At 46.6% G+C, this 26,566-nt stretch overlaps 2 protein-coding genes across 5 annotated transcripts in view; one reads left to right on the top strand and one right to left on the bottom strand.

The window, feature by feature from the left end:
• The window catches only part of LOC135215433 (rho guanine nucleotide exchange factor 7-like), a 126,801-nt gene extending 124,954 nt beyond the window's left edge, over positions 1 to 1,847 (bottom strand). For 2 of the 4 annotated variants that reach the window (XM_064250081.1, XM_064250080.1), the window contains exon 1: positions 1,688 to 1,847. The gene's annotated coding sequence lies outside the window, so the exon portion shown is untranslated. Of the gene's footprint in view, positions 1 to 1,511; positions 1,535 to 1,687 lie in introns of those variants that run through there. The other 2 variants (XM_064250085.1, XM_064250084.1) reach the window with 2 other exon arrangements.
• A 5,657-nt stretch (positions 1,848 to 7,504) lies between these two features.
• The window catches only part of LOC135215432 (U3 small nucleolar RNA-associated protein 4 homolog), a gene marked incomplete in the record, with an annotated part of 57,794 nt that continues 38,732 nt past the window's right edge, over positions 7,505 to 26,566 (top strand). The window contains 1 exon segment of the mRNA XM_064250078.1: positions 7,505 to 7,717. Coding sequence (XP_064106148.1) covers positions 7,614 to 7,717 — 104 coding nt within the window.

Here is a 26,566-nt window from a genome sequence, read left to right as displayed (position 1 = left end):
CCTGAAGATAAATGACCCCTGCTTGTTGGTGTCTCCAATCTTCAGGTGACTCACTTTAGCTCATAATATTATAGAAAAAAGGAGAAAAAAATATAGATATATATTCATTAAAAACTATCTTGATGGATATGTTAGGTAGTACCCTTAAGGTGGGGGGGGGGGTGTTTGGCAGGGGGTGGCAGAGCCCCCCCCCCCCCCCCCCCCCCCCCCCCCCCTAGGCCTAGGTAGGGGCTACGGGGCCCAAGGTTAGGTAAGGTGGTTGTGTTAGGTTCGGTAGTGCCCTGAAAATCACTTCCCACTGGGTCCCCCATAATTGTAGCAGTAGGTTTATACTTACATTTTTTGTGTAAGAGTAAGTCATACTTTCTTTTTTATTTACCTTGTTAATTCCTCACCTTAAGAAAAGCGACCCCAATATTTTCCACCTGAAGAAAAGCGACCCCAGCGTGTGTTGGGGTCGATTTTCTTCAGGTGATCCTATTTTTTTCACTGGCTACCTAAATATGAGAGAATTTTACTTGTGAATAAATCCCAAACTACATATTTTTACCATTTTCTCATAACTAGCTACCTATACTCTGTTTTTTTTCATCTGTCCAACCGCCTGTGGTGGTCGCGCATGGTAACACTGCATCCCGGGCTTTAAATAGTTACGCTATGTAGGTATAAGTTTTAGGTAAATAAAAGGATATCTTGGTGAACATTTACAACTAAAAAGTGTTTTAATAATTTACTGTATGCGAATTACACCATTAATATTAGAAATCGTATATTACTATTTAAAGCCTGGGACGCAGTGTTACCATGCGCAAACACCACAGGCGGATGGACAGATGGAAAAAAACAAAGTATACCTAGTCAGTCTACCTCTAACAATCTTGGGGAACAATAAAAGAAAAAAAAAAGATTTCTTGATGGAATAAAATAAAAGGCATAATCAAGTGATTACCTATCAGCAAGATTAAAATAAAACGATCAACATAGAAAACAAGAGGGAGAAAGGTTACATTAGCATATAGGCTAGTAGGCTACTAGCCTAAGGTATTACTACCTAAGTAGCTAGCTACACTTTATTCTTGGCAAAAAAAAAAAAAAATTTTGTACTACTACTAGGTAGGCTAGCTAGGCCACAACTACCTAATTTTTGGTACTAGGCTAGGTACTAGCTACTACCTAGTACCTACCTATCTCTGCATAACATAGCTAGCTAGTAGCTGAAACTGGTCAGTCAACTGCAAACACAAACTTGGGTAAGAATATTATAACATGATGCTTAAGTTAATTTGACGAGAAAGATTACCAACCTACCTGGAGCTAGCCTACTACCCTATAGTACTACCTAGTAGCTACAACGCAAGACCTAGGCTACCATTCTTAAATCAGGTAGCCCAATCTAAGATAAGAAATGTGCCTGAGCCACGGAATACGGGCAATAAATTTCCCAATATCTCGTTTTAGGTTTGACCTGACGTGTTGTGACCCTTAAAAACTGAAATAACTGTCCAAATTACGGTAGACGTAGATTCGCTAGTAGACTCCATTGGGTTAGGTACATAGACCTAGGTAGTAGTAGGTAGTACCAACTACCTAGTAGATAAGTAAGTCTTTAAGTCAGCTAAAGCAGAACGTTTAGTTAAAAACTCCGTAAAAGGTCACTCGGAAAAAAATTTACCATGCGATGTATTACCTTTTCGTCTTACGCAACACACTCAGCCCAGCAAAAACATATTTGTTTTCGTACACTGCAACATCTTGGCACCTCGGGAAGAAAAGCTACTACACCTTCTTGTTCTGTCAAGTGTATATAAATAACTTTCTCAGACCACCCAGTGGAAAACTTAACTATGAGGAGTAGTAGTAGTAGTACTTCACTGTCTTCTATCGGTAGGTGTGGCATAATTCAAGTCAGTCTCTGTAAAGGCTCGTCATCTAAGTAATCAAGAGATGATGATAATAATAATAATAATAATAATAATAATAATAATAATAATAATAATAATAATAATAATAATAATAATAATAATAATAATATTATTTACAGCTCAATGTCATATACATGGAATATACAAAGTACAGGTAATAACATACACAATCTAGATACAAGAGATGACAAGATTAAAAAGGATTAATCATCAATAATCACAGTTGCTGAAGTAGTACAAAAGTTAGTACGTTTTAATCATAATAATGGTAATAACAGTAATAATACTGAGAATAGTTGAAATAATAAAGATTATAACAGTTAGTGATTAGATTGCATATAATTAAATTCCAGCCAAGGATCTCAGGTGGTTACAGTAGCCAGGTCCAGAGGGCTAAATACGAAAATTGAATGTAGCAAAACTCCATACTGATAATTATTCAGTGTAATAACCGCTTTTGTTAAAGATACATTGGCAAAATGTGAGAAATTTTCCCCCCAACTCTCTTTTCTATTAATTAACCGTTGATATTTTTTGTAGAATATGGATAATTATTTTAATTTCGGTTTGTTTATTTTGAATTATACGTCCCACTTTACCAGATACTTAAAACACAATCGAAGATACATCCAGTCTCAAGTACAAGAAAATTATGCTGGCCCTCGACAAAATTGAAACAGTTGAAAAAAAAAAGACTAATAAAAGACATGGTTGGAGGCCAACTTGAGGCTCCATATGGAAACTATTATACTACAAGTATGAATTGGCCATATATGTAATTTATATATATATATATATATATATATATATATATATATATATTATATATATATATAGATATATATATATGATAAAAGGAGCCCATAAAACACCATAATATAGAGAGAAAAGTACTATATTTCAGAGACTCCTATCTCCCTCTTCAGGTAGATGAATGAGAAAAGTTTACAGAAAAGGTGGTATATATACCAAGAGGTATATTCCGACATTGCTCCCTATAATAGCGTGACTCATTCCAACAGACTTTTACGCAAGTTAAATAACTTAATAGACAATAGCACATGGAATAATCTTAAGCAACAAGACAAAGTTTTAAACTTATCCAACACCCACCTTACTTTAAATCAACATTTAGTTTTAAATCTAGGATTATCCTTTGCCCTTATGCCAGACCGCAAAAACAACCTAGACTTCATAGTGGCTTTTGATAAATTCATATATGACAAAATCTACAGCCGTGAAGAGATATGTTTAAAAGGAGTGTTACTAAATGCTTTAACTGACCTAAATAAGAAATATCCTGTTTCCCATAGATTCATGATATACATCCACTCGCTAAAAAATGTTAGATAATATAATAAGTAGATCCGACAAAAACGGCAAAATCGTAATAATGGACAAAGACTTCTACCTCGACAAAATCAACCAGCTCCTTAGCGACACTAACACTTACGACAAACTGACGAAAAGTCCCCTCTAAAACGTTCCCACAGAATTTTTTCGGAAAGTAAGATTAATTGGCCAAGACAAAAAGAGTATTGAACTATTAGAGGAATTTAAAGTAATTAATCCTAAATTACCCTACTTTTATGGCCTTCCCAAAACTCACAAAGACAATCTTCCATTCAGATCCATCGTTTCTTGTGCCGGAGCTTTCAATTACAAAATTTCTAAATGGTTAGCTGTCCTCCTTTCCCCTTTTTTAGGCACTTTTTCTCCCAGTCACATAAAACATTCGGGAGATTTTTGTCACAAATTCAGAGAATTTACAACATAAAACTTTTAAGCCTTGACGTAGACTCCCTATTCACAAAAGTACCAGTACAGGACGTTCTTCAGTTTTTGAGGGAAAAATTATCCCCCTATTCAGATCATTTCCCATTGGCGCTTGACAAAATAATAAAGTTAGTTGAATTATGTGCATCTAATAACGTATTTTCATTCGGGGAATCATTCTACAGGCAAAAATTCGCGTGTAGCATGGGTAGTCCTTTAAGTCCTGTTTTAGCCAATCTGTACATGGAATACTTTGAAAGTACAGTAATAAATGCAATAAAACCCAAAATCATGCTGTGGATGAGATATGTAGATGATATTCTAACATTTTGGGATAATAGGTGGGGCAATTTTAATGAATTCCTTTCAAAATTAAACGCATTAGTACCCAGCATCAAATTTAAAGTTGAATGGGAAATAGACTACAAAATTCCTTTTCTTGATGTTTTAATAATCAGAGACACGACAGAATACAAATTTACCATATACAGAAACCCAACGTTCTCACTTTCATACATTCACTACTTTAGCTATCACGACATTGCTATCAAGATAGGTGTAGCCAGCAATCTGTTCTTAAGAGCCTTACGAATTTGTTCCCCAGATTTCCTGGAAAAAGAATTTGAACTAATTCGTAAGCAACATTCGTCTTTAAAGTATCCTGACCATATAATTGAGAAAGCAATTCACAAAGCAAACGTAATTTTCTACCGACCCCCTAAAGACAAGACCAGAGATACACCCAACAATAAAATAAAAGTTCCACACCAGGACACGATTAAGAAGGTGACTCAGACCCTCAGACCCCTTTTGCATTTACTTACCCAAACACCTTAGCCAAATCCCTGATTAACGTCCAACAAAAGACATCCCCCAAGGACTCTGGGGTTTATCAAATCCCATGCCAGGACTGTGACCAACCTTACATCGGATTTACGGGTAAATCACTTCCCCAGAGATTAATACAACACAAACGATCAGTTAGGTAAGGACAACAGAACTCTGCTATTTTCAACCATATAAATGAACATAACCATAGAATAAACTGGAATTTGTCACATATAATTTATAGCAGCAACTGCCGGTACAAGAGTCAAATGATGGAATCGACCTTAATAAAAGAGAGGCAGGTAATGAACATCTCAAAAGGAGCATGGATTTCAGATACGATCGACAAGATCTTCATTCAACCAACGCTTAAGGAGATTAAAGGAAGATTATCAGCGGGGGTGACCCAAATTGGCTTGCCTGTGGAAGGACCTCTTGGTATAAATACCACCTTTTCTGTAAAATTTTCTCATTCATTTACCTGAAGAGGGAGACAGCAGTCTCTGAAATATAGTACTTTTCTCTCTATATTCTGGTGTTTTTATGGGCTCCTTTTATTAGATGGAATTCTGTTGCAACAGAAAATTTTTACCAGTCACATTTATATATATATATATATATATATAATATATATATATATATATAATATATATAGATATATATATATTATTATACTCTCTAAATCCATGAAATTAGATAATAAATTAAGAAGATTTGTCAAAAAAACTGAAAAAATAAATTTAAGAGATAATTATCTGCCATACGAGGAAATATTAGAGGCTATGCACAACACGTATCTTATTCAACAATTCCTACAAACTCAAAAAAAATATGTCAAATTAAGAACATGAAAAAAGGTAGTGCATCACAGAAAACCAAATATTCAGTAAAACTTTAAAATGGTACTCATAAATAAATGTATATGGCAGATGGTCCAAGAGATGTTCGATTGGAGCGCCTCCAAAAATAAATCTGTCTGATTTTATTACCAACAGGCTTAATTTTCAATTTATCAGCTTAAGTTATTTTCTTTACTTAAGGGGCAGTCAGCTTCCTTTTTTGAACATCTTCGTGTGATTACCAATAATTGGCTCAACATCTAAGGTCAATAACCTGCATTAGATTATCATATTTTAGTTCAACGTACAGAGCTCATTAGCCGGATTAACAATCGCTTCAGTACGCTATTTTTCAGGTTCAGCAACCCACAAGTTAGTTTCCCCATCCAACACTGCAATAAAAGAAAGCGATCCTATCGAAACTTCAGGAGAATGCCACCTCAATTTCTTTATATTCATCCCTGGGGACTACTGAAAATACAATTCTTTCTCACTTTGTATTCAGTCGTTAACCCTTCCTTTACCTAATTTACAGGCTGGACAAATCAACATTCCATTTTGATTAGCCATAATGCATTTGCATAATGTTTTTCTAACACTTGTGCATTGCTCGGTCATTTCAAAGATAAACAACTGATTTGGTTCGTTTTACAAGACAGAGCAATATCTCCGTACATCTGCTCCATACGCCTATATATATAGAGAGAGATGCATACGCCACTCACGCAGGAAGTGGTCCTTCGAATCGACTTTCATATCCGCAATTTTTTTTTTACTCGATTTGTGTGGTTTTCTGTCTCCCTCTTTTGGTTAATTGTGTGAAGCAGACTGCATCAAGAAAGTCGTACAGAAGAACTAAGTAAGAGGAATTCTTTGTAGTTCTTTTCTAAAACTAACGAAAAAGCAATCGAAGAATGAAATCAACTTCTGACAGTATTCTAGTACTTTAGCTATTGCCAGACAAAAATATACATAATTCGTTCAATACTCTAAGCGGTACTTGAATCTAATCTCTTGTTCCTATTTCTAAAATAAAACCTGAGATGCAAAAACATTATGCATAAAACAAAATCAATGCAATGTGTAATAAGTATGTAATAGATAAATAAAAATGTGAAATGGAGGAGATTAATATTCAACAAAACGGGCGCTAAAAGTGTTTCCACAGTACAGTACAAAAGTATGTACTACAATTTAATCTAAACTTGACAAAAATTAAACTCACGACAGAAATGATCGTAACTGAACAAGATGTAAAAATATCAAGTGGCGGAGATGACAACGATTAAAGTTTCATGACCAGACGGGTTAAAGATGTTAATATGCAGCCTGTTTATATAAAAGAAAACGTACTTATAAATGAACTAGCCTATGCACTGACAAAGTTAAAGGGTAGGAGAACGCTTAATAAATGCTTTATGTCTAAATAACCATTGCATCAAAGAAACTGTATCTCACTGTTAGAGATTTCAGGCCATTAGCATTAAGAAAGTATCTGACTCCGTGGACAGAAGAAAACTTATTGTGGTTTCATATGATGAAAGCTAGATTACAAAGCAGGAATAATAAATGCAGTTGCGTGCCATTGGGATTTCAGGCATTGCCAATACAACAACATTATGTCTAAATTATTTGAAATAAGAATTAAAAATAATGAATGACATAAGACAAGAGTACGACGAGTCAACCCGATTCATCACATTGCTAAAGCACCTGTTCTGAGCTTAGGAAAGCAAGGAGACACAAAGGTTGGGTTTAGAAACAAGAAACACCAATCGCGGCACTGTTCTGTGCAGACGAGGGACTGGTCTTAGGCTATTCTTTGGATGAAATAGTAGAACCTATACTACTTTCTCTAAAAATATCTGTGGATTAAGGTTTAGCCATAAATAATGCAGAAAATCATGTTTTCAGTCAACCACTGGAATAGTGTATATGACGTAGAGGACACTGAGGGAATATAAGAGTAAAGAACATAAATACTTGAGTGTTACAACTAATAACGAGAAAGACTGTTTCAAGGAACACCTTATAAAACCTAATATCAACTCTTTGCACCTTCTCAAGTAATGTCCCCACGAGTTGGAGCCGAGGTAGACCGCACGAAAGAGCCGTTCCAGAGGTAAAGCATCATCCATCTCATATACTACTACTACTACTACTATTGTACACACACATGGCTTGAACGTCAACATACCTAGTATTTGCAGAAGCTGGAAAAAATCAACAGTGCATAAATATTGAGCGCATGGCGGAATTTACAATTCACAATGTGCGATTCTATGATTTCGAACCCAAAGCCATACAATGCATGGCCTACGAAGACGAAACAGACAGGCTAGCATTGTCCAGGTAAGGCGGTTCACCCTGGACACTAGCTACCTAGCTAGGTAGTGTCTAAGGCAACACTATGTAAGCTTAGCTGTACCTACCCTAGGCATTTTAGACGATAAAATTTGTAGCACCATTCAGAAAGGTTGGAGACATACCTGTAAATCCTAAATAAAATTTTACTTTAAATTATTTTCTTGGGTTTTAACTAAACTACCTAGGTACTAGGTAGGTACTACCTAGGTAGTAGTAGTACCTAGGTAATGTGTGCTTTGAACGTTTCTAAAGTTAATCCTCAAGTGACCTAACCAACCACACCTAACTTACCTAACCTAGGATGTCAGGTCGTACTGTAGCCTTTTGTATAAAAGTAATCAGAACATGCTCCATGGTTTTACCTTAATCTGGTATGTAGGTAGTAGTATAGCCTACTAAGTAGCTACTAGGTAGTTATCCTACAGTTTGGGGGTCCAAATTCACTGCTCCCTTTAGTATGTGTGCTTGTTAAAGTTTTCTTTCCCGTTTCCAATAGGCTATCTTCTTTCGACAGATCTGCAAACAGAAGTAGCTAGTATATTTGTTAAACAATGAGCAGTTTATCTATACTAAGTAGCTAAGCGCAGAGATTGTAAAAAAAGGGAATAAAGCTCTTAAGCTACACCTCACACAAATGACATACTATAGGGTAAACAACCGAGTGGACTGGCCAACTCACCGACTACCGCGGTTTTGGCCACCCTCCGCAAAAGTACTTTAACACGTCCTGACACTGGAGATGGTCATCAGTCATGAGTTGGTGGTGAAAGAAGGAGCTCAAGACCTCTACTCTCCTTTTGAAGTAAGTATTTTCTCCAAAGTTAGAAATTAAGGCCATATTTTATTATTTAAACAGAGGGTAATAATGAAAAGTGTGGCCAACGCAGTGTACACTAGCCCAAAATGCTTTAGAAATTTTTACTTACGAATCAAAAAGTTTAGAAGATTGGCGCCATTTCGATGTTTGCGGAGTTGCTTGTGTCAACAAACTTCCCATTTCCTGTGCTAAATCCGCACACCACTTGTACCCATAGACGCTAGGGCACTTTCATCACAACAATCGTAAACGTGACCTCTAACCAGTACTTATTCAAGGGGACTACGGCATTCTTTGCGGCGTTTTGTGCTGTTCAATTGTTTCAGTGTTGTCAATTGGTATGTGTTTACCCTCCAAACTGGGTATAAGACTTCCACCAAACCCGGGAATCAAGTGAAATTAGCGTATCTATTTGTAGTATATATACATAGGCTACTACAGCAATTATATCATTACTGCATTATTATGACAACCAGAATTCATGGAAACAGTTTGTAAATGCATCGGTGTATGTGTGAAGCTCCACTAGATTGGCAACGATGAGTTTGTTCCGATACGTAATACAAACCCTCGGTCCTTTAACAATAGGAAGTAGCTAGCGGCAGCTGGAACGGTCGTAAGCTTCGAACAAGGGGAGAACGGTAGTTAACTGCTTGTCCGATCGTCGCGCGCCGCGCGACTGGGAGGTAAACAAATCACTTTTGCTTTCGGCCGCGGGTGTGAAGGACGTGTTCGTCATCGCTCTCTGCCCGCTTCATCGTCGTATGCTTTGTTTATATTGTGTTTTCTACTAATGGTTTGTTTGACTTGAAAATGAAACTGTAAGTACACTGTTTTCATTTTCATTACTTAATTATGAACCAACATGGAGTTATCGCCGTAGATGCGGCGATTTCCTCTCTTTTCATGAATTGAACCCTTGAATTATGATGTCTCGGTGCCGAGGGCGTGCGCGCTCGCGCCGAGTCATGTATTTGGGCGAAGTGTGTAATTGAAAAATGTAAGTACTCTTTTCATTATATTTTTGCCCTGTGCGTTCGTTACCGAGAGTGTGATTGCGCTCGGCACGAGCCTTTTAATTTTGTATAATAGAATGCAATGAAAGTGGATTCGCAATTGCAATATTCTTTTCATTTTCATTTATTTATTGCATGAAATTTAAATTGGATCAATTTTCGTTCTTACCCGGGAATTGATCCTTACGATTTTTTTATGTGAAATGAAATCGCAAGTGCAGTATTCTGTTTCATTTTCATATATATTTTATGATAGCATCATATTATTGGATCAAGTTTCCGTTCTTACCCGGGAATTGATCTTTTCTCCTTTAAGTTCTATGAAGTGATCGCAAGGCAGTATTCTGTTTCATTTTCATATTACTTTTCACTGCTGTGCGGGGGTAGGGGAAGCGAAGGTCTGCCAGGAAGTCGTCGGAAAGCTCTCCCGCGACTCCCTTGGTAGCCGATTCTTCGTCTTCCTTCCTGCCCCCCGCTCAGCTTCTTCATTGTATTTTGTATTTGTGGGTCCTTCTTGTTCGGGGTGGGGCATGTCTTCCCCCCGTGCGTGAGGGAACCCCTCTTACTAATCTATCTATGTTACCGCAGGTGCTACATCCGTGGGAGACGACCTTGGATGTAGATGTAGATCCTCACGAGGTTTGTACTCGTTGTCGGGGACGAGAGTGCTCCCGCAACGAGCCCTGTGTAACGTGTATGCATTGGTCAGAGGCGCAGTGGGTGCTGTACGAGGGCACAAGAAGTCATCGGAAAGTCCAGTGACTCCTTTGGTAACGGACCTTCGTCCTCTTTCCTGCCCCCCGGCCAGCCCCCACGTTTCGCGCCTTCCCCTGCGGGGGGGGGTAGCGGAGTCCTTCTCCTCTCTCGATCCGTCGAGTGTGGAGGAGGGCGCCCGCTACCCGGACGTCCAGTTGTACTCGGGGTCTTCCGTCCGCTCTGGGTGGGGTTCTTCTCCCCCCAGGCGCGAGGAAGCCCCTCTAACTAACCCGACTGTTGCTTCCGCAGGTGTGCCATCAGCGAAGGACGACCTGGGACAGGTGTGGGAGTCGCTGGGACTGCAGGGAGTGCCGAGCATACAGGGGTTGATTCAGCGGTTGGCGGGGTCGGCAGTGGTCACTCATGGTACGGTAACCACTACAACAACCACAATCTCGACACCAGCATATGAGATGCCACCGCACCTGGTGTACACACCACATGTCATGTCGGTAACACCCACGGCTGCAATCCAGAACCAATTCCTGCCGTGCCAAAGAGGACGGTGCCACCGCCACCTGGGTTCTTTGTATTGCCGACCCCGGACTTCCGCTGCCCAAAGAGTACCCCCCTGGACCTGCCGCCAGTGCCGAGGATGACGGTAGCTGCCGACAGGACGCCTGGCTCTCCTGTGGTACCTGCCGTGCCTGCCGTACCTGTTGCTGTCCCAGCCGCTCATTCCCTTTCAGATCAGGTGCCTGCTGCTCATTCACTTTCAGATGTTCCTGCTGTTCCTGGACCTGTTCCTGTTGTTCCTGCTGTTGGTGATGCTGTCACAGTCTCAGGTCTTTCCGGACAGGTGCAGTCGGGCCCTGTTGCTTCGGCAACTGCCCCGGCTCCCTCCTGGATGGAAGACCTGACGTCTGTCCTGCGGAGCCTGGCGAAGGGAAGAAGGTGTCGTCGTCGTCTTCGTCGTCTGCTGCCTCTCCTTCCCCTTCGACTTCTAAGGCCAAACAGCCGAAGAAGAAGAAGGTTGCCTCCTCCCCCCCTAAGAAGACTCCTTCGGGATCTTCTAAGGGCCCGGCTCGCTCAGGCGAGCTGGGGAGCTCTTCTGCTGGTCCTCCTGTTCCTTCGGGAACGGGCCCGTCGCTTCTTCTGCAAAGAAGAAGTCGACGGGGACCAGAGGTGCACCAGCCTCGGCTGGTGCGTCCTCACCTGGTGCTAGCGGTTCTGCCGCTAAACCAGGTTCCGTCTCGGCCGCTTCTCGTTCGCGAGAAGCACCGATTGTGGACGCTCTTCCAAAGAAGACCGTCCAGCCAAAGTTTTGACGCCGAGCTCGCTCGCCGTCAAGACAGCGGCGCGGAGCAGAAGACTGGCGAGAGTCGTGCACACGCCTCTCGCCAGGCCAGTGGACGCTCTCGCAGCGATCAACTGGCTGCTCGGGCTGACGTGACGGTCGCTGATCAGCCACGGGTTGAGGCGAGGAAGGAGTCCCCGCGGCCGCCGGTACCAGCCACGGCTGGTACCAGCGACTCGACGCGCCGAGAGGACGCTGGCCGGTCTCGACGCGACAGAGAGCCTAGCAGGTCACCCGTCCGCCGCTCCCGATGGGACCGGGCGGAGACGGTGACCAGCGGCAGCTCGCCTGACGCTAGAGATCGGTCTCGACGTTCTCAGCCGAGCCAATCGCCCCAGGCGAGCGGTAAGGCTAGGCCTGCTGCTCGACCGTCACCGCGGGTTGACGATCAGCAGCAGCCCTCCCGCACGCTGGTCCTGCCAGCGAGCGAGGGGGGAGCGTCAGGTCTGCCTCTCCCGTACCTTCAACCTCCTCGGGCTATACCGGGAGGAGCGAGGTACCGAGGAGCGATCACGAGAGGTGCGCCGCTCGTGACCCAGCTATGACGCCGTATGGACCAGGCACGGTTCCAGGACCGACCAGGACATACGCGCAAGTAGCTGGAGGCGACCGTCAGGGGTCTGCCGCTGTTCCTCCTTCTGAAGGAGGAGTATCTCGGGATCTGTTCTTGTTGGAGGGACTGGACGGTCCTACTCCGCAAGACACGGTTACTCCCGAGATACAGAGGAATTTGCAGAAGTCATAAGCTGATTCGTCAGCATAATGACCTTGCGGAAGGATTGCCGCTCCCATCAGCAGAGCCCACGTCTCTGCTCGAGTCGTTTTGGGGCCCGAGAGGGAACCCAAACCGACGGTGGGTCTGCCGCGATCGGAACTTGCCGATTCTGTCTCGAACCAGAGTCTCTCGTCTCCGGACAAGAAGGCTCTCTCAGTTCTGGCCGGTCGATCAAGCTACTTCCACCTCCTCTACTGCGACAGCGGCGTTTCTACGTGTCTTCGGACACCGTATTTGAATACTCCCTTCGGTCCTCCTGAGAGGTTTCGACCTCGACGAGGACTGGAATGAGTCGGAGGACGGTATCGGCTCTCTCCTGTCAGGTGTCGATCAGCCCCACCCAGACGACGTTCACAGTGGCGGCAGACACTTACCTACGTGAGAGTTCATAACCCTCCGCGGGAAAACGTTTTCTCCTGACGATACGTTTTCCCAGACTCTGAGAGGCCATCGCCGCAAGGCGATGGCTGTTCCTACTCTTCTCCAACTGCTAGTTCCACTGGGAAGGCGAGCGAGTATCCAATTCCTCCCCCATTCCCTCTCTCCTTACGGTTACGAGGGAAAGGGGAGGGATCCTACAGAGATTTCTCTGTAGGATCCCACGTTCGGGACTGCGCTACCGGGGGGACCTTCGGGTCCTACCTGACGTTAAGCCCCGGTCGTTGAGGAGGAATCCTGCCCCATTCTCGATTTCTACGGGAATCGAGAGGACCACCAGCCGATATCGTTTGGCGAATTCGGTGGGGGTTTCGCAGACTGCTTGGAGAATTCTACGGAATTTGCTAACGCATTCAGTGTTCGAGTTTTACGATCTCCAAACACTTACGCGAGACCACGGTCCAAAGTGAGCGAGACGAGAATCCCCGATATACACGATATCGGGAACCTCGCCTATGCTCGAATTCTTGGAATTTCTAGCATTGGGAAGAAGACTGCTGCTGAGGAAACTATCTCACAGTAGGCGACCAACCTGGTACTAGAGAAGATCGGACGGGAATATCCAGTTTGGCTTGAACTATCGTCTTAGTATTCTGTTCACCATTGAAGCTTTCCTTCGAGGAAGACTTCTCCTTCACTCTCTTTGATAGAGACGAAGGTGGTCGATCCAACCTCCTTATTTTGTTTTCTTGAAGGAAGAATTTAGGATGGAGATCGTTGTTCAGAATCCTACAAATATACTACGTATAATTAACCTCGCGACATGATTCTACTAAGCAGTTGAATTGTCCGAGGGGTAGGCGCATATCCTAGTGAAACTACGGATTGCGACTTATAAGAGAAGTATTCTAATTGAACTGCAACTCGGGGTTTGCCTGCAACCTCCCAGGAGTTTTCAGTTTCAATTTTATATACTTATGGTTTTTGTCACGACAACACCATTTCAACTGTTATATTTACCGAAATTCGTTTCGCCTAAATATAATTGCTCGAGCATATCTTTTATGCTCGGTAGTTCTAGCCGAACGCATTCCTTCGTGGAATAATGGATTACCTGGCAACTCAGGATGACGAGTCAGCGAGAGCTCAGGCTCAACTACTGCGTATTGAACTGCCTGATAGCAGCTCAGTATCAGCTGGGCCTCCGATATGCACGGTCATGTATGTCTCTCTCTGCCCTGCTTTGATTGACTACCGAACCGTATCTCTGCCCAACAATCATGGACTTAGGTCTCTGATTAACGGGGATTCTCGCAATAATGAAGGACCCATCTACTGCTGTGACGCTAGATTCCATCGCCTTCGACATTGCGAGAATTTTCAACAGAGATATCTCTTGGACTCTTTCATCTTTCTGTTTACCGCACGGTAACAGAAGTCTGTACAAGTCTCCCGCTGCATCGCACTGCGATAATGCGAATGATTTTGCAGACATCTAAGTTTGTCTTCAAAATATCTCGTATTCGTAGGTATACAATTGTTCATTTGTTCAACCCGAATTACGAGATGTGTCAGGAGACATTGCCCAACCTCCTCCGACCTGACAGCTCTACTTCCAAATGTTCAGCCCATGAGAAGCAGTTCTTCAGGCGGCTTTCCCCTGTGTTTTCATTACTGAAGAACGCCCCGCTTTCATTGCAACTACGACTTCTCACCGGACAGCAATGAAATAGCGGTTAGTTTTGTTTTAGTCATTTGTAAGCACAGGTTATGAATCTTGAGAATCCTTCTCTCGATTCGTCTGTGAAGACGTAGGTTGCATTCAATATCTACCTTCGTCTTCAACGGTACATAGTGTTGTTTCTCCTTAGCTGAGATTCAACAACCATGAGATGTTTTACCTTCAGGGACCTCGGTCTCTAGAAGGCAATTGACTTTCGCCTGTTGGGCACATGCCTTAAGAGAATCATCACCTCGCTGTCCGGCATTGGTGACAAACAAATACATTATTTGTTTGGTCTCTCGGCATACCCTTTAAAGGCGAAGGTCACGTGACTTACTCGGATGCTTTGACAAACTTTGCCTCCTACCGAACGCAGTCAGTCGGCAGCTGTCAGAGCGGCCGAGTCAGTTACGAACTACGCTGTTGACTTAGTTCGGTTGTTACAGAGCAATCATTACTTCGTTTTAATAGCTTGTCACAGTACCCATACCATTGACACCCACCATGGAGTGTCGGTGTCCTATCCACTACCGAGAACTTCGCTGCATGGGGATAGGAGGATGCGAGAGACTTCGTTCTAACGGACAGACCAGTATGGGTACTGGACATCACCGAAGTAGAGAAGAGGGATAGGTCATACGACTATTTCCTTCTTTTCCTCTGAGGAACTGCATGACTTCTCCTGGCGAAGTCAAGCATCCAGGGGATGGGGATCCGTGACGCTCGATTTCGTACCGAACTTCGTAGCGAAGACTCAGAACCCTTCGGTCCCTGACGATTGGTTCGAGTCGTTCACAATCCCCTCCCTAATGGACTTCACCGCCTTCGATGCGAAGGAGATGCTGCCTTGTCCGCAAGAACTTCTCCTTGGCGCAGGTACTGAAGCAGGGTCTGGTCCAACCACCACATGCCCTTCTTCTACCTTCGGGATATTGCCCACAGGTCCTTGGATTTTCTCTTTTTCCTTGGGACCCGTGGTGGCTGCTCAACACGTTGTGTAGCGAACCCAGACCCTCGCAGGCTGAACAGCATCGAGTCCTGGTGTGACCGTAAGAATGGATGGTGAATGAGAGTGTGACTGGCTCCTCTTCCCATCTTTTTCTTCCCTCTACCTGTGGTTAGAGGGACACGGTCGTCACCCTGCTGGATAAGGACAAGATGCAGGTGAGCTACTTACAGAGCCCCCCATCCTATCCCTTTCACTAGGGATAGGAGCGTATATCCACCACTTCCTCCAACAAGGGGAGGAGGAAGTGGATGCCAGCTTGAGACAACCCATACTTTATGTTGCCTCTTGCAAACAGGAACAAGTTCTTGCTTGCTGGTACGAAGAGATACGCTTGCCTCTCTCTTAGTACTCGGCCCAGAGGTCTGACCATTGATCCTGCGGTGCACACCCCGATCAATCGGACAGAGGCTTGGATCCCTCCCTCGCTCTTACGACCAGGGAGGCATTCCAGGGATGGACGAACACCAGTCTGTCCATCAAAAGACTCAGATTCCTCCCACCAAGAAGTGAGTCTTCCTATTGTTAAAGGACCGAGGGTTTGTATTACGTATCGGAACAAATGACAATTTGTCGAAAATTGCATTTTTCCTAACTATACAAACCTGAGGTCCTTTACATATAGTCCCTCCTCATGCCACCCCTCACTCTGCGTATTTTGCATGGGCCAAAAGCAAAAGTGATTTGTTTACCCGCCGCGCGACGATCGGACAAGCAGTTAACTACCGTTCTCCCCTTGTTCGAAGCTTACGACCGTTGCCGCAGCTGCCGCTAGCTACTTCCTATTGTTAAAGGACCTCAGGTTTTGTATAGTTAGAAAAATGCAATTTTCGACAAATTGTCATTTTTGCCATGTCTGCTTGTACTTCAGAAATATCTGTAATTTTTCGGGGTTAATTTGGTTGCAAAAAAAGGATAATAGACATGCATTAAATAAACATTTTGAAGTAAAGTTAAACTAAATAATGAGTAAAGTAAACAATTAAGGGAATAAAGCTTTGCACCTCATAAAGAGTGTAGTCGTCTGCTGCTCTTAACTGTGTTTGCGGAGTGAGTGCTTAGGAACCAGGAACAGCAACATGGTTCAAGTGCAGTTTGGAGTGAATTAAGACCAAAATGTGTATAATTACAATCAAATAAGCACTGTGGAGTTTCAGTTGTGATGGCAGTAAGGATAAAACCACCGATTACAAGATAAAAATGAATTCAGTTCAAACCATGACCCCGGGAATAAAAAGTTTCATACTTTCATTAATATAAGCAACAAAATGTTGTTTTATTGTGCTGATTACAACTGCAATCTTGAGTAAAATCAATAAACATTACATATATACGCTAACATTGTTCAAATGAGTGCTGGGAAGGCTGGGAAAGATGGTGGATTGTCTGTGGTTAGAACGGCCAGCCACGTGATTGCCGCTATATTGGATTTCAAAACTGCCTTGAAAACATATTTTACGAAGAGTTCACATGCTTATTTTAGTTCGTATGGGGCTTTCATATGTCACAGTATGTTGACGAAACTTCAATCTTTTGAATGGTATGCTTAAAGTTGTAATTGTATTTTTGTTTTACCAATTAAATATAAAGTGAATAAGGCCTGGCTAGTGCAATGATTATGGATCGTCTGCAGTTGTTTACCTTAGTATAGCCTAGTGTGCTACTGCAGCTGTGTGTTTTTGGAGTGACCACCTAGGAATTAAGTATGAACAAGGCATGGGCTTTTGCTCTTCAGTTGCCACTTTTTGATAGGCTAGTACTTATTACTAAGAAACAATGAGCAGTTTATCTGCTTACAGAAGCAGAATTTGTTCCGATACGTAATACAAAACCCTCGGTCCTTTAACAATAGGAAGGTAACTAGCGGCAGCGGGTGGGACGGTCGTAAGCTTCGAACAAGGGGAGAACGGTAGTTAACTGCTTGTCCGATCGTGCGCGCGCGCTGCGCCGAGAGGTGAAGAATCACTTTTGCTTTCGGCCGCGGTGTGTGAAGGACGTGTTCGTCATCGCTCTCTGCCCGCTCCATCGTCGTATGCTTTGTTTATATTGTGTTTTTCTACTAATTGGTTTGGTTTGACTGAAAATGAAAACTGTAAGTACACTGTTTTCATTTTCATTACTTAATTATGATCAACATGGAGCTTATCGCCGTAGAGACGGCGATTTCCGCTCTTTCTTCATGAATTGGAAACCCTTTGAATTATGTCTCTCCGGTGCCGAGGGCGGGCGCACTCGCGCCGAGTCATGTATTTGGGCGAAAGTGTGTAATTGAAAGATTTGTAAGTACTCTTTTTCATTATATTTTTGCCCTGTGCGTTCGTTGCCGAGAGCTTGATTGCGCTCGGCAAGAGGCTCCTCCTATTTTGTATGAATAGAATGCAATGAAAGTGGGATTCGCAATGCAGTTTTCTTTTCATTTTTATGAATTGCATCAATTTAACTTTTGGATCAATTTCCGTTCTTACCCGGAATTAAAATCCTTACGATTTTAAATTGCTGTGAAAGTGAAAATAGCAAGTGCAGTATTGTTCATTTTCATATAATATTTATGATAGCATCATATTATTAATGGATCAAGTTTCCGCTCTTACCGGGAATTGAATTTTTCCCTCTTTAAGTTCTATGAAGTGAATCGCAAGTTGCAGTATTCTGTTTCATTTTCATATTACTTTTCACTGCTGTGCGGGGGTAGGGGAAGCGAAGGTCTGCCAGGAAGTCGTCAGAAAGAAAGCTCTCCCGCGACTCCCTTGGTATCCATCTTCGATTCTTCGTCTTCTTTCCTGCCCCCCCAGCTCAGCTTCCTCGTATTTTGTTGGGGTCTTTCTTCCGTCGGGGGGGGGATGGGGCAGTCTCCCCCCCCCGTGCGTGAGGGAACCCCTCTTACTAATCCTGTCTGTGCTACGCAGGTGCTACAGCAGTGGGAGACGACCTTGGACAGGTATGGACCACTGCGGCTGCAGGGCGTGCCTAGCATCCACGATCTGCTGCAGAGTCTAGCGAGGTCTGGGGCGGTGACCTTGGAGTGGTCTCCACTACAACCTTCACGGCCGCTTATGCTGCTTCCCCCCGCTGGTCTACACTCCCCATGCTGTGTCGGTGACGCCGTCTGCCGCTTCTAGGGCCGGTCGCCGCCGTACCGAGGAGGGGTATGCCGCCGCCGCCTGTGTTTTCTTCGTGTTGCCTGCCCCAGACTTCCGCTGTTCCAGCAGCTCGCCCCGTGGGACCGGCCGCCAGTACCACGCTGGCTGCCGATGATTCTACGAGGCGATGGCTGGGCCTGCCGTACCTGTCGCTGATGTGGTTCCCGCTACTGGCTTGGCTGTCCCTTCTGTGTTTACCGCTGCCGCTGTTCCTGCCGCTCCTGAGCTGGTTGCTGTTCCTGTCGCTCCTGGTTCCTGCGCCTGTCCATGCTGGTCCTGCCCATGGTGTGTCTTCCCCAGTCCCAGGTCCTTCCGGACAGGTGCAGTCGGGGCCGTGTTGCTTCGGCAAATAGGACCCGACTGCCTGGATGGAGGACCTGACGACTGTCCTGCGTGAGCTGACGAAGAAGAGGAAGTGTCATCTTCGTCTTCGTCTGTTTGGCTCGCCTCTTCCCCTTCGACTTCTAAGGCCCATAAGCCGAAGAAGAAGAAGGCTGCCTCCCCCCCCTAAGAAGTCTCCTTCGGGAACTTCTAAGGGCCCGTCCCACCTCGGTGGGACGGGGGGTCCTTCTGCTGGTCCTCCTGCTCCTTCTTGGGAGCGGGGCCCGTCTCCCCTTCCGTAAGGAAGAGATAGACGGGGACCAGAGGAGTATCGGTTAGCTCTGGTACTCCTCTCCTGGGGGGTGCTAGCGGCGATGCCGCTACGCAGGTTCCGGCTCGGTCCTCTCGTTCGCGGGAGATCCCGAGTGTACGCTCTCTCGGGAGACCGTGCAGCCAAAGTTTCGGCGCCAGAGTTTCGCTCGGCGCCAAGACCACGGCACGGAGCAGAAGGCTGGCGAGAACCGCTCAGGTGACTCTCGCCAGGCCAGCGGCCGCTCTCGCAGCGACCAGCTGGTAACCGGGGTTTTGTTATTCCCCCTAAGAAGACTCCTTCGGGAACTTCGAAGGGCTCGTCACATTACGGTGTGACGGGGGGGGGGGGGTTCTTCTGCTGGTCCTCCTGTTCCTTCGGGAACGGGGCCCGTCTCCCCTTCTGAGAAGAAGAAGACGGGGACCAAGGGTGTGCTGGCTACCGCTGGTACACCCTCGCCTGGTCTTGGCAGCTTCTGCTGCTAAGCAGGGTACGGCTCGGTTTCTCGTCCGCGAGAAGTTTCCGAGTGTACGATCTCCTTCGGGTGACCGTGCAGCCAAAGTTAAGACGCCTGAGTTCGCTCAGCGTCATGACCGAGGCACGGAGCAGAAGGACTGTCGAGAGCCGCTCAGGTGACTCTCGCCAGGCCAGCGGCCGCTCTGCAGCGACCAGCCGTACCTCGTGGTGGACGTGACGGTCTCTGACCGGCCACGGGTTGAGGCTGGGAAGAGGTCCCCCAGGTCCCCTCGACCGACGGTAAGCCAAGCAGACTCGGCTGGTACCAGCGTTTTTGCCGTGCCGCGAGGACGCTCACGCGGTCTCACGGCGAAAGCGAGCTCTGCAGTCACCTGACCGCCGCTCCCACAGGGACCGGGCGGATACGGTGACCAGCAGCAGCTCGTCTGACGCACGGGACCGGGGTCGACGTGCTCAGTCGAGCGCTCGCCACAGGTGAGCGGCATGGCCAGGCCTGCAGATCGATCCCCACCGCGGGCGGTTGGTGATCGGCTGCAGCCCCCACGTACGCTGGTCCTGCCAGCGAGCGGGGGGGGAGCGTCAGGTCTGTCTCTCCACTACCTTCAACTTCCTCGGGCTACACCGGGAAGAGCGAGGTAGCTAGGAGTGATCGTGAGAGGTGCGCCGCTCACGATCCCTTCACGACGCCGCACGTGCCACGTATGGTCTTAGGACCAACCAGGACGTACGCGCAAGTGATTGGAGGCGACCGTCAGGGGGAGAGGGGGTAGCGTCAGTTCTGTCTCTCCGATACCTTCAACTTCCTCGGCATACGCCAGGAAGAGCGAGGTATATAGGAGTGATCGTGAGAGATGCGCCGCTCACGATCCCGTCACGACGCCGCACGGGTGCCAGGTTTGTCTTAGGACCAACCAGACGTACGCGCAAGTGATTGGAGGCAAACCGCAGGGATCTGTTGCTGTCCTTCTTCTGAAGGAGGAGGGTCCTGGGAGCTGCTCTTGTTGGAGGGACTGGACGGTCCTACTCCTCAAGACGCTGTAACTTCCGGAGATTCAGAGTTAAGGTAACTTACCCAGGTTATTGCACTGATTCGTCAGCAACAACGACCGGGGGGAAGGATCGCCGCTCCCACCAGCAGAGCCCATGTCTCTGCTCGAGTCGTTTTGGGGCCCGAGAGGGAACCCAAACCGACGGTGGGTGGTTATGCCGCGATCGGAGCTTGCCGATTCTGTCTTGAACCAGAGTCTCTCGTCTCCGGACAAGAAGGCTCTCTCAGTTCTGGCCGGTCGATCAAGCTACTTCCACCTCCTCTACTGCAACAGCGGCGTTTCTACGTGTCTTCGGACACCGTATTTAAATACTCCTTCGGTCCTCCTGAGAGGTTTCGACCTCGACGAGGACTGGAATGAGTCGGAGGACGGTATCGGCTCTCTCCTGTCAGGTTGTCGTATCACGCCCCACCCAGGGACGACGTTCACTGTGCGGCAGACCCTTCTTACCTACAGTGAGCAGTTTCGTAACCCTCCTCGGGGAAAAACGTTTTCTCCTGACGATACGTTTTCCCAGACTCTGAGAGGCCGGCGATAGGCTGCTCCTACTCTTCTCCAACTGCTAGTTCCACTGGGAAGGCGAGCGAGTATCCAATTCCTCCCCCATTCCCTCTCTCCTTCTACGGCTACGAGGGAAATAAGGGGAAGGATCCTACAGAGATTTCTCTGTAGGATCCCACGTTGGGGGACTGCGCTACCAGGGGGGACCTTCGGGTCCTACCTGACGTAAGCCCCGGTCGTTGAGGAGGGATCCTGCCCCATTCTCGATTTCTACGGGAATCGAGAGGACCACCAGCCGATATCGTTTGACGAATTCGGTGGGGGTTTCGCAGACTGCTTAAAATTCTACGGAATTTCTAGCGCATTCGAGTGTTAGAGTTTCTTACGATCTCCAAACATTAGGCGAGACACGGTCCAAAGTGAGCGAGACGAGAATCCCCGGTATGTTACACGATAATCGGGAACCTCGCCTATGCTCGAATTCCTGGAATTTCTAGCATTAGGAAGAAGACTGCTGCTGAAAGAAGACTATCTCACAGTAGGCGACCAACTGGAATAGAGAAGAATGGACGGGAATATCCAGTTTGGCTGGAACTATCGTCTTAGTATTCTGTTCACCATTGAAGCTTTCCTTCGAGGAAGACTTCTCCTTCACTCTCTTTAATAGAGAACGAAGGTGGTCGATCTCCAATCCTTATTTTGTTTTCTTGAAGGAAAAGAATTTAGGGATGGAGGTGATCGTTGTTTCAAGAATCCTAAACAAATAATATAATTACGTATATTAACCTCGCGACATGATTCTGCTAAGCAGTTGAATGGTCCGAGGGGTGGGTAGGCGCAATATCCTGTTATTCTACGGATTGCGACTTAGACGAAAATGTATTCTAATTGCACTGCAACCCGGGTTGCCTGCAACCTCCCAGGAGTTTCCAGTTTCAATTTTATTATACTTATGGTGTTGTCACAACAACACCATTTAAGCTTTTATATTTACCGAAATTCGTTTCGCTTAAATATAATTGCTCGAGCATATCTTTTTATGCTCGGTTGGTTCTAGCCGAACGCATTCCTTCGTGGAAGGATTACTTGGCAACTCAGAGTGACGAGTCAGCGACAGCTACTGCGTATTGAATTGCCCGAGGCATTTCAGTATCAGCTGCCGCTTTGAGATAGACGGTTGTTTATGTCTTTCTCACCTGCTTTGATTGAATAACAACCGTATCCATTGCCCCAAACAATTCACGGACCTTAAGTCTTTCTGCATTAACGGGGATTCTCGCATACATGAATGACCATCTACTGCTGAGAAACGCTAGTATTCATCGTCTTCGGTATTGCGAGAATTTTAAACAGAGATATCTATTCGACTCTCATCTTTCTGTTTTACCGCACGGTAACAGAATTCTGTAATAGTCCCTCTTGCTCATCGTATCCCGATATGCGAATTTATTTTTGCGGAATCTGAGTTTGTCCTCAAAATATCTTGTGTCGGAGGTGTACAATTGTTCTTTGTTCACCCCGGATTAGCAGATGTATTGAAAGACATCGCCTACTCCCACACCTGCCAGCTCTACTTCCAAACGTTCATGCCCATGAGAAGCAGTTCTTCAAGCGGCTCTCCCCGTGTGTTTCATTACTGAAGAAACGCCCCGCTTTCATTGCACAACGGACAGCAATGAAATGGCGGTTAGCGTTTTCAGTCATTTGTAAGCACAGGTTTAGAATCTTGAGATTCCTTCTCTCGATTCAGCTGGAAGACGTAGGTTGCATTCATTGCCTACCTTCGTCTTCAACGTCACATAGTGTTGTTTCTCCTTAAGCTGAGATTCAACGTCTATGAGATTTTCTTGCCATCAGGGACCTCGGTCTCTTGAAGGCAATTGACTTTCGCCTTTTGAGCTTATGCATTAAGAGAATCATCGCCGCGCCGTCCGGCATCGGTGACTAACAAATATTTTATTTGTTTGGTCTCTCAGCATAACTCTTTAAAGGGCGAAGGTCACGTGACTTACCCGGATGCTTGGACAACTTGCCTCTACTGATTCCGAACCAGTCAGTCGGCAGCTGTCAGAGCGCCCGAGTCAGTTACGAACTATGCTGTGGACTTAGTTCGGTTTTTGTTCCAGAGCAATCATTACTTCGTCTTAATAGCTTGTCAGTATGAGTACTGTACATAACCAAAGTCGAGAAGAGGGATAGGTCATACGACTATTCCCTTCTTTTCGTCTTAGGTAACTGCATGACTTCTCTTGAGAAGTCAAGCACAAAGGGATGGGGATTTGTGACGCTCGATTTCGTACTGATCTTCGTAGCGAAGACTCAGAACCCTTCGGTAACTGACGATTGGTTCGAGTCCTTCACAATACCCTCCCTAATGGACGTCACCGCCTCCGATATGAAGGTTATGCTGCTTTGTCCTGTGAAGGTGCGACGGAGCTGTCTGAAGAAACTCGACACCCAGGATGAGTGTGGACGCCTCTTCATCATTCTCTCGCGTTCCGCAAGAACTTCTCCGTGGCGCAGGTAATGAAGGCAGGCGCCTGGTCCAACCGGACCGCATGCACCTCCTTCTACCTTCAGGATATTGCCCACAGTTCCTTGGATCTTTTTCCTTGGGAACCAGTTGGTGGTGCTCAACACGTTGTGTAGTTAACCCAGACCCTCGCAGGCTGAACAGCATCGAGTCCTGGTGTGACCGTAAGAATGGATGAGGAATGAGAGTGTGACTGGCTCCTCTTCCCATCTTTTTGTTCTTCCCTCTACCTTTGGGATTTGGGTAGAGGGACACGGTCGTCACCCTGCTGGGTAAGGACGAGATGCAGGTGAGCTACTCAATAGAGCACCATCCTATCCCTTTCTTTCAGTAGGGATAGGAGTAAATATCCACCACTTCCTCCAACAAGGGGGAGGAAGTGGATGCCAATTGAGACAAACCCATCAATTTTATGATTGTCTCTTGCAAACAGGAACAAGTTCTTGCTTGCTGGTACGAAGAGATACGCTTGCCTCTCTCTTAGTACTTGGCCCAGAGGTCTGACCATTGATCCTGCGGTGCACACCCCGATCAATCGGACAGAGGTTTGGATCCCTCCCTTGCTCTTACGACCAGGGAGGCACTCCAGGGTTGGACGAACACCAGTCTGTTCACCAAAAAGACTCAGTTGTTCCGATACGTAATACAAACCCTCGGTCCTTTAACAATAGGAAGGTAACTAGCGGCAGCTGGGACGGTCGTAAGCTTCGAACAAGGGGAAAGAGGGGAGAACGGTAGTTAACTGCTTGTCCGGTCGTGCGCGCGCCGCGCGCCGGGCGGTGAAGAATCACTTTTGCTTTCGGCAGGCCGTGGTGTGACAGGACGTGTTCGTCATCGCTCTGCCCGCTATTTTCGTCGTGTGCTTTGGATGTTACAATTTCTTCTGACTGGTTTGTGTGTGTCTTGAATGAAATTGTAAGTACTTTGTTTTCATTTTTCATTGAGTGAAGATTAATTAATCATGGATCAAGAAGAGCTTTCACCGCGCCACCAACTGCCCGTAGAGTGTGTCCCGGGTTGGAGGGGCGTAAATGCGGCGGATTCCGCTCTTACCCAGATATTGATCCTCATGAGTTATGTTTTCGGTGTCGGGGGCGAGAATGCTCCCGAACCGAACCATGTGATGTATGTGTAAATTGGTCCGAGGCGCAGTGGGTGCTGTACGAGGGTAGGAAGAGGCGTAGGTTGACCAAGGAGTCGTCGGAAAGCTCTCCAGCGACTCCTTTGGTTACGGATACCTCGTCATCCTTCCTGCCTCCAGCTCAGCCCCACGATTTGCGCCTTCCCATGCGGGGGGGTTCGGAGTCCTTCTCCTCACTCGATCCGTCGAGTGTGGAGGAGGGTGCCCGATACCCGGATGTACAATTGTATTCGGGGTCTTCCGTCCGCTCTGGGTGGGGTTCGTCTCCTCCCCCAGGCGTGAGGGGTGCCCCTCTAACTGACCCGACTGTTCCTCCCTCAGGTGTGCCTTCTGTGAGTGACGACCTTGGAACAGGTGTGGGCGTCGTTGGGACTGCAGGGCGCCCCCAGTATCCAGGGCTTGATTCAACGGCTAGCGGGTACGTCGGCAGTGGTAACTCATGGTGTGGTTACAACTACGACCAATACGGTGTCAACACCAGCGTACGCCGCCCCTCTCATGTGGTGTATACGCAACACATTGCGTCAGTGACTCCAACGGCGTCAATTCAAATGCCGATCGCTGCCGTGCCTAAGAGGGGCGTGCCGCCGCCACCTGGGTTTTATGTGCTGCCGACGCCCGACTTTCGCTGCCCCAAAAGTTCGCCCCTGGATCTACCGCCCGTCCCAATGATGAGTTTGGCTGAGATGGAGAGGTCTGTGACGCCGGATTATGCTGCCGTACCTGCCGTACCTGCAGCGAGTGTTGCTGGCCCAGCCCCTCGCGCCGCTCCTACGAAGCGCGCGGTGCGGGACTCTAATGTTGATGTTGCTGCTGGTGCTGGTCCTGCTGGTGCTGGTCCTATTGGTGCTGGTCCTGCTGCTGCTGGTCCTGCTGGTGCTGGTCCTGCTGGTGCTGGTCCTGATGGTGCTGGTCCTGCTGCTGATGTTCCTGACCGCTCCTGCCGTGCCTGCCCCTGCCACGTCGCGTCTCGTCATGGAGGTGCTGCACCGGTCTCAGGTCTTTCCAGGACAGGATCAGTCAGGGGCGTGTTGCTTCGGCAATTGGCCCAGACTTTTCCGTGGATGAAGACCTGACGTCCCTCAGTCCTGAGAGAGCCTGACTGGTTTCGAAGAAGAGGAAGAAGAAGAGGAAGATGTCGTGTCTCATCGTCTTCTTCGTCGTCTGTTGCCGCCTCTTCCCCTTCGACTTCTAAGCTTCCAAGCGAAAAGAGAAGAAGGCTGCCTCCTCCCCCCTAAGAAGGCTCCTACGGGACCTTCGAAGGGCCCGTCTCGCTCTGGCGTGACGGGGGGTGCTTCTGCTGGTCCTCCTGTTCCCTCGGGAACGGGGCCCGTCTCCTCTTCTGAGAAGAAGAAGAAGACGGGGACCAAGGATGTGCTGGCTACTGCTGGTACATCCGCGCCTGGTCTTAGTAGCACTGCTGCTAAGTCAGTACCGGCTCGACTTCTCGTTCGCGAGAGGTCCGAGTGTACGGTCTCCTTCGGGCGCGACCGTGCAGCCAACGTCAAGACGCCTGAGCTTGCTCACCGTCACGACAGAGGCACGGAGCAGAAGACTGTCGAGAGTCGCGCAAGTGACGCTCGCCAGGCCAGCG

This window comes from Macrobrachium nipponense, chromosome 5 (assembly GCF_015104395.2).
Source record: "Macrobrachium nipponense isolate FS-2020 chromosome 5, ASM1510439v2, whole genome shotgun sequence".
Taxonomy (NCBI): Eukaryota; Metazoa; Arthropoda; class Malacostraca; order Decapoda; family Palaemonidae; genus Macrobrachium; species Macrobrachium nipponense.
This window is presented reverse-complemented; position numbering and strand designations above follow the sequence as displayed.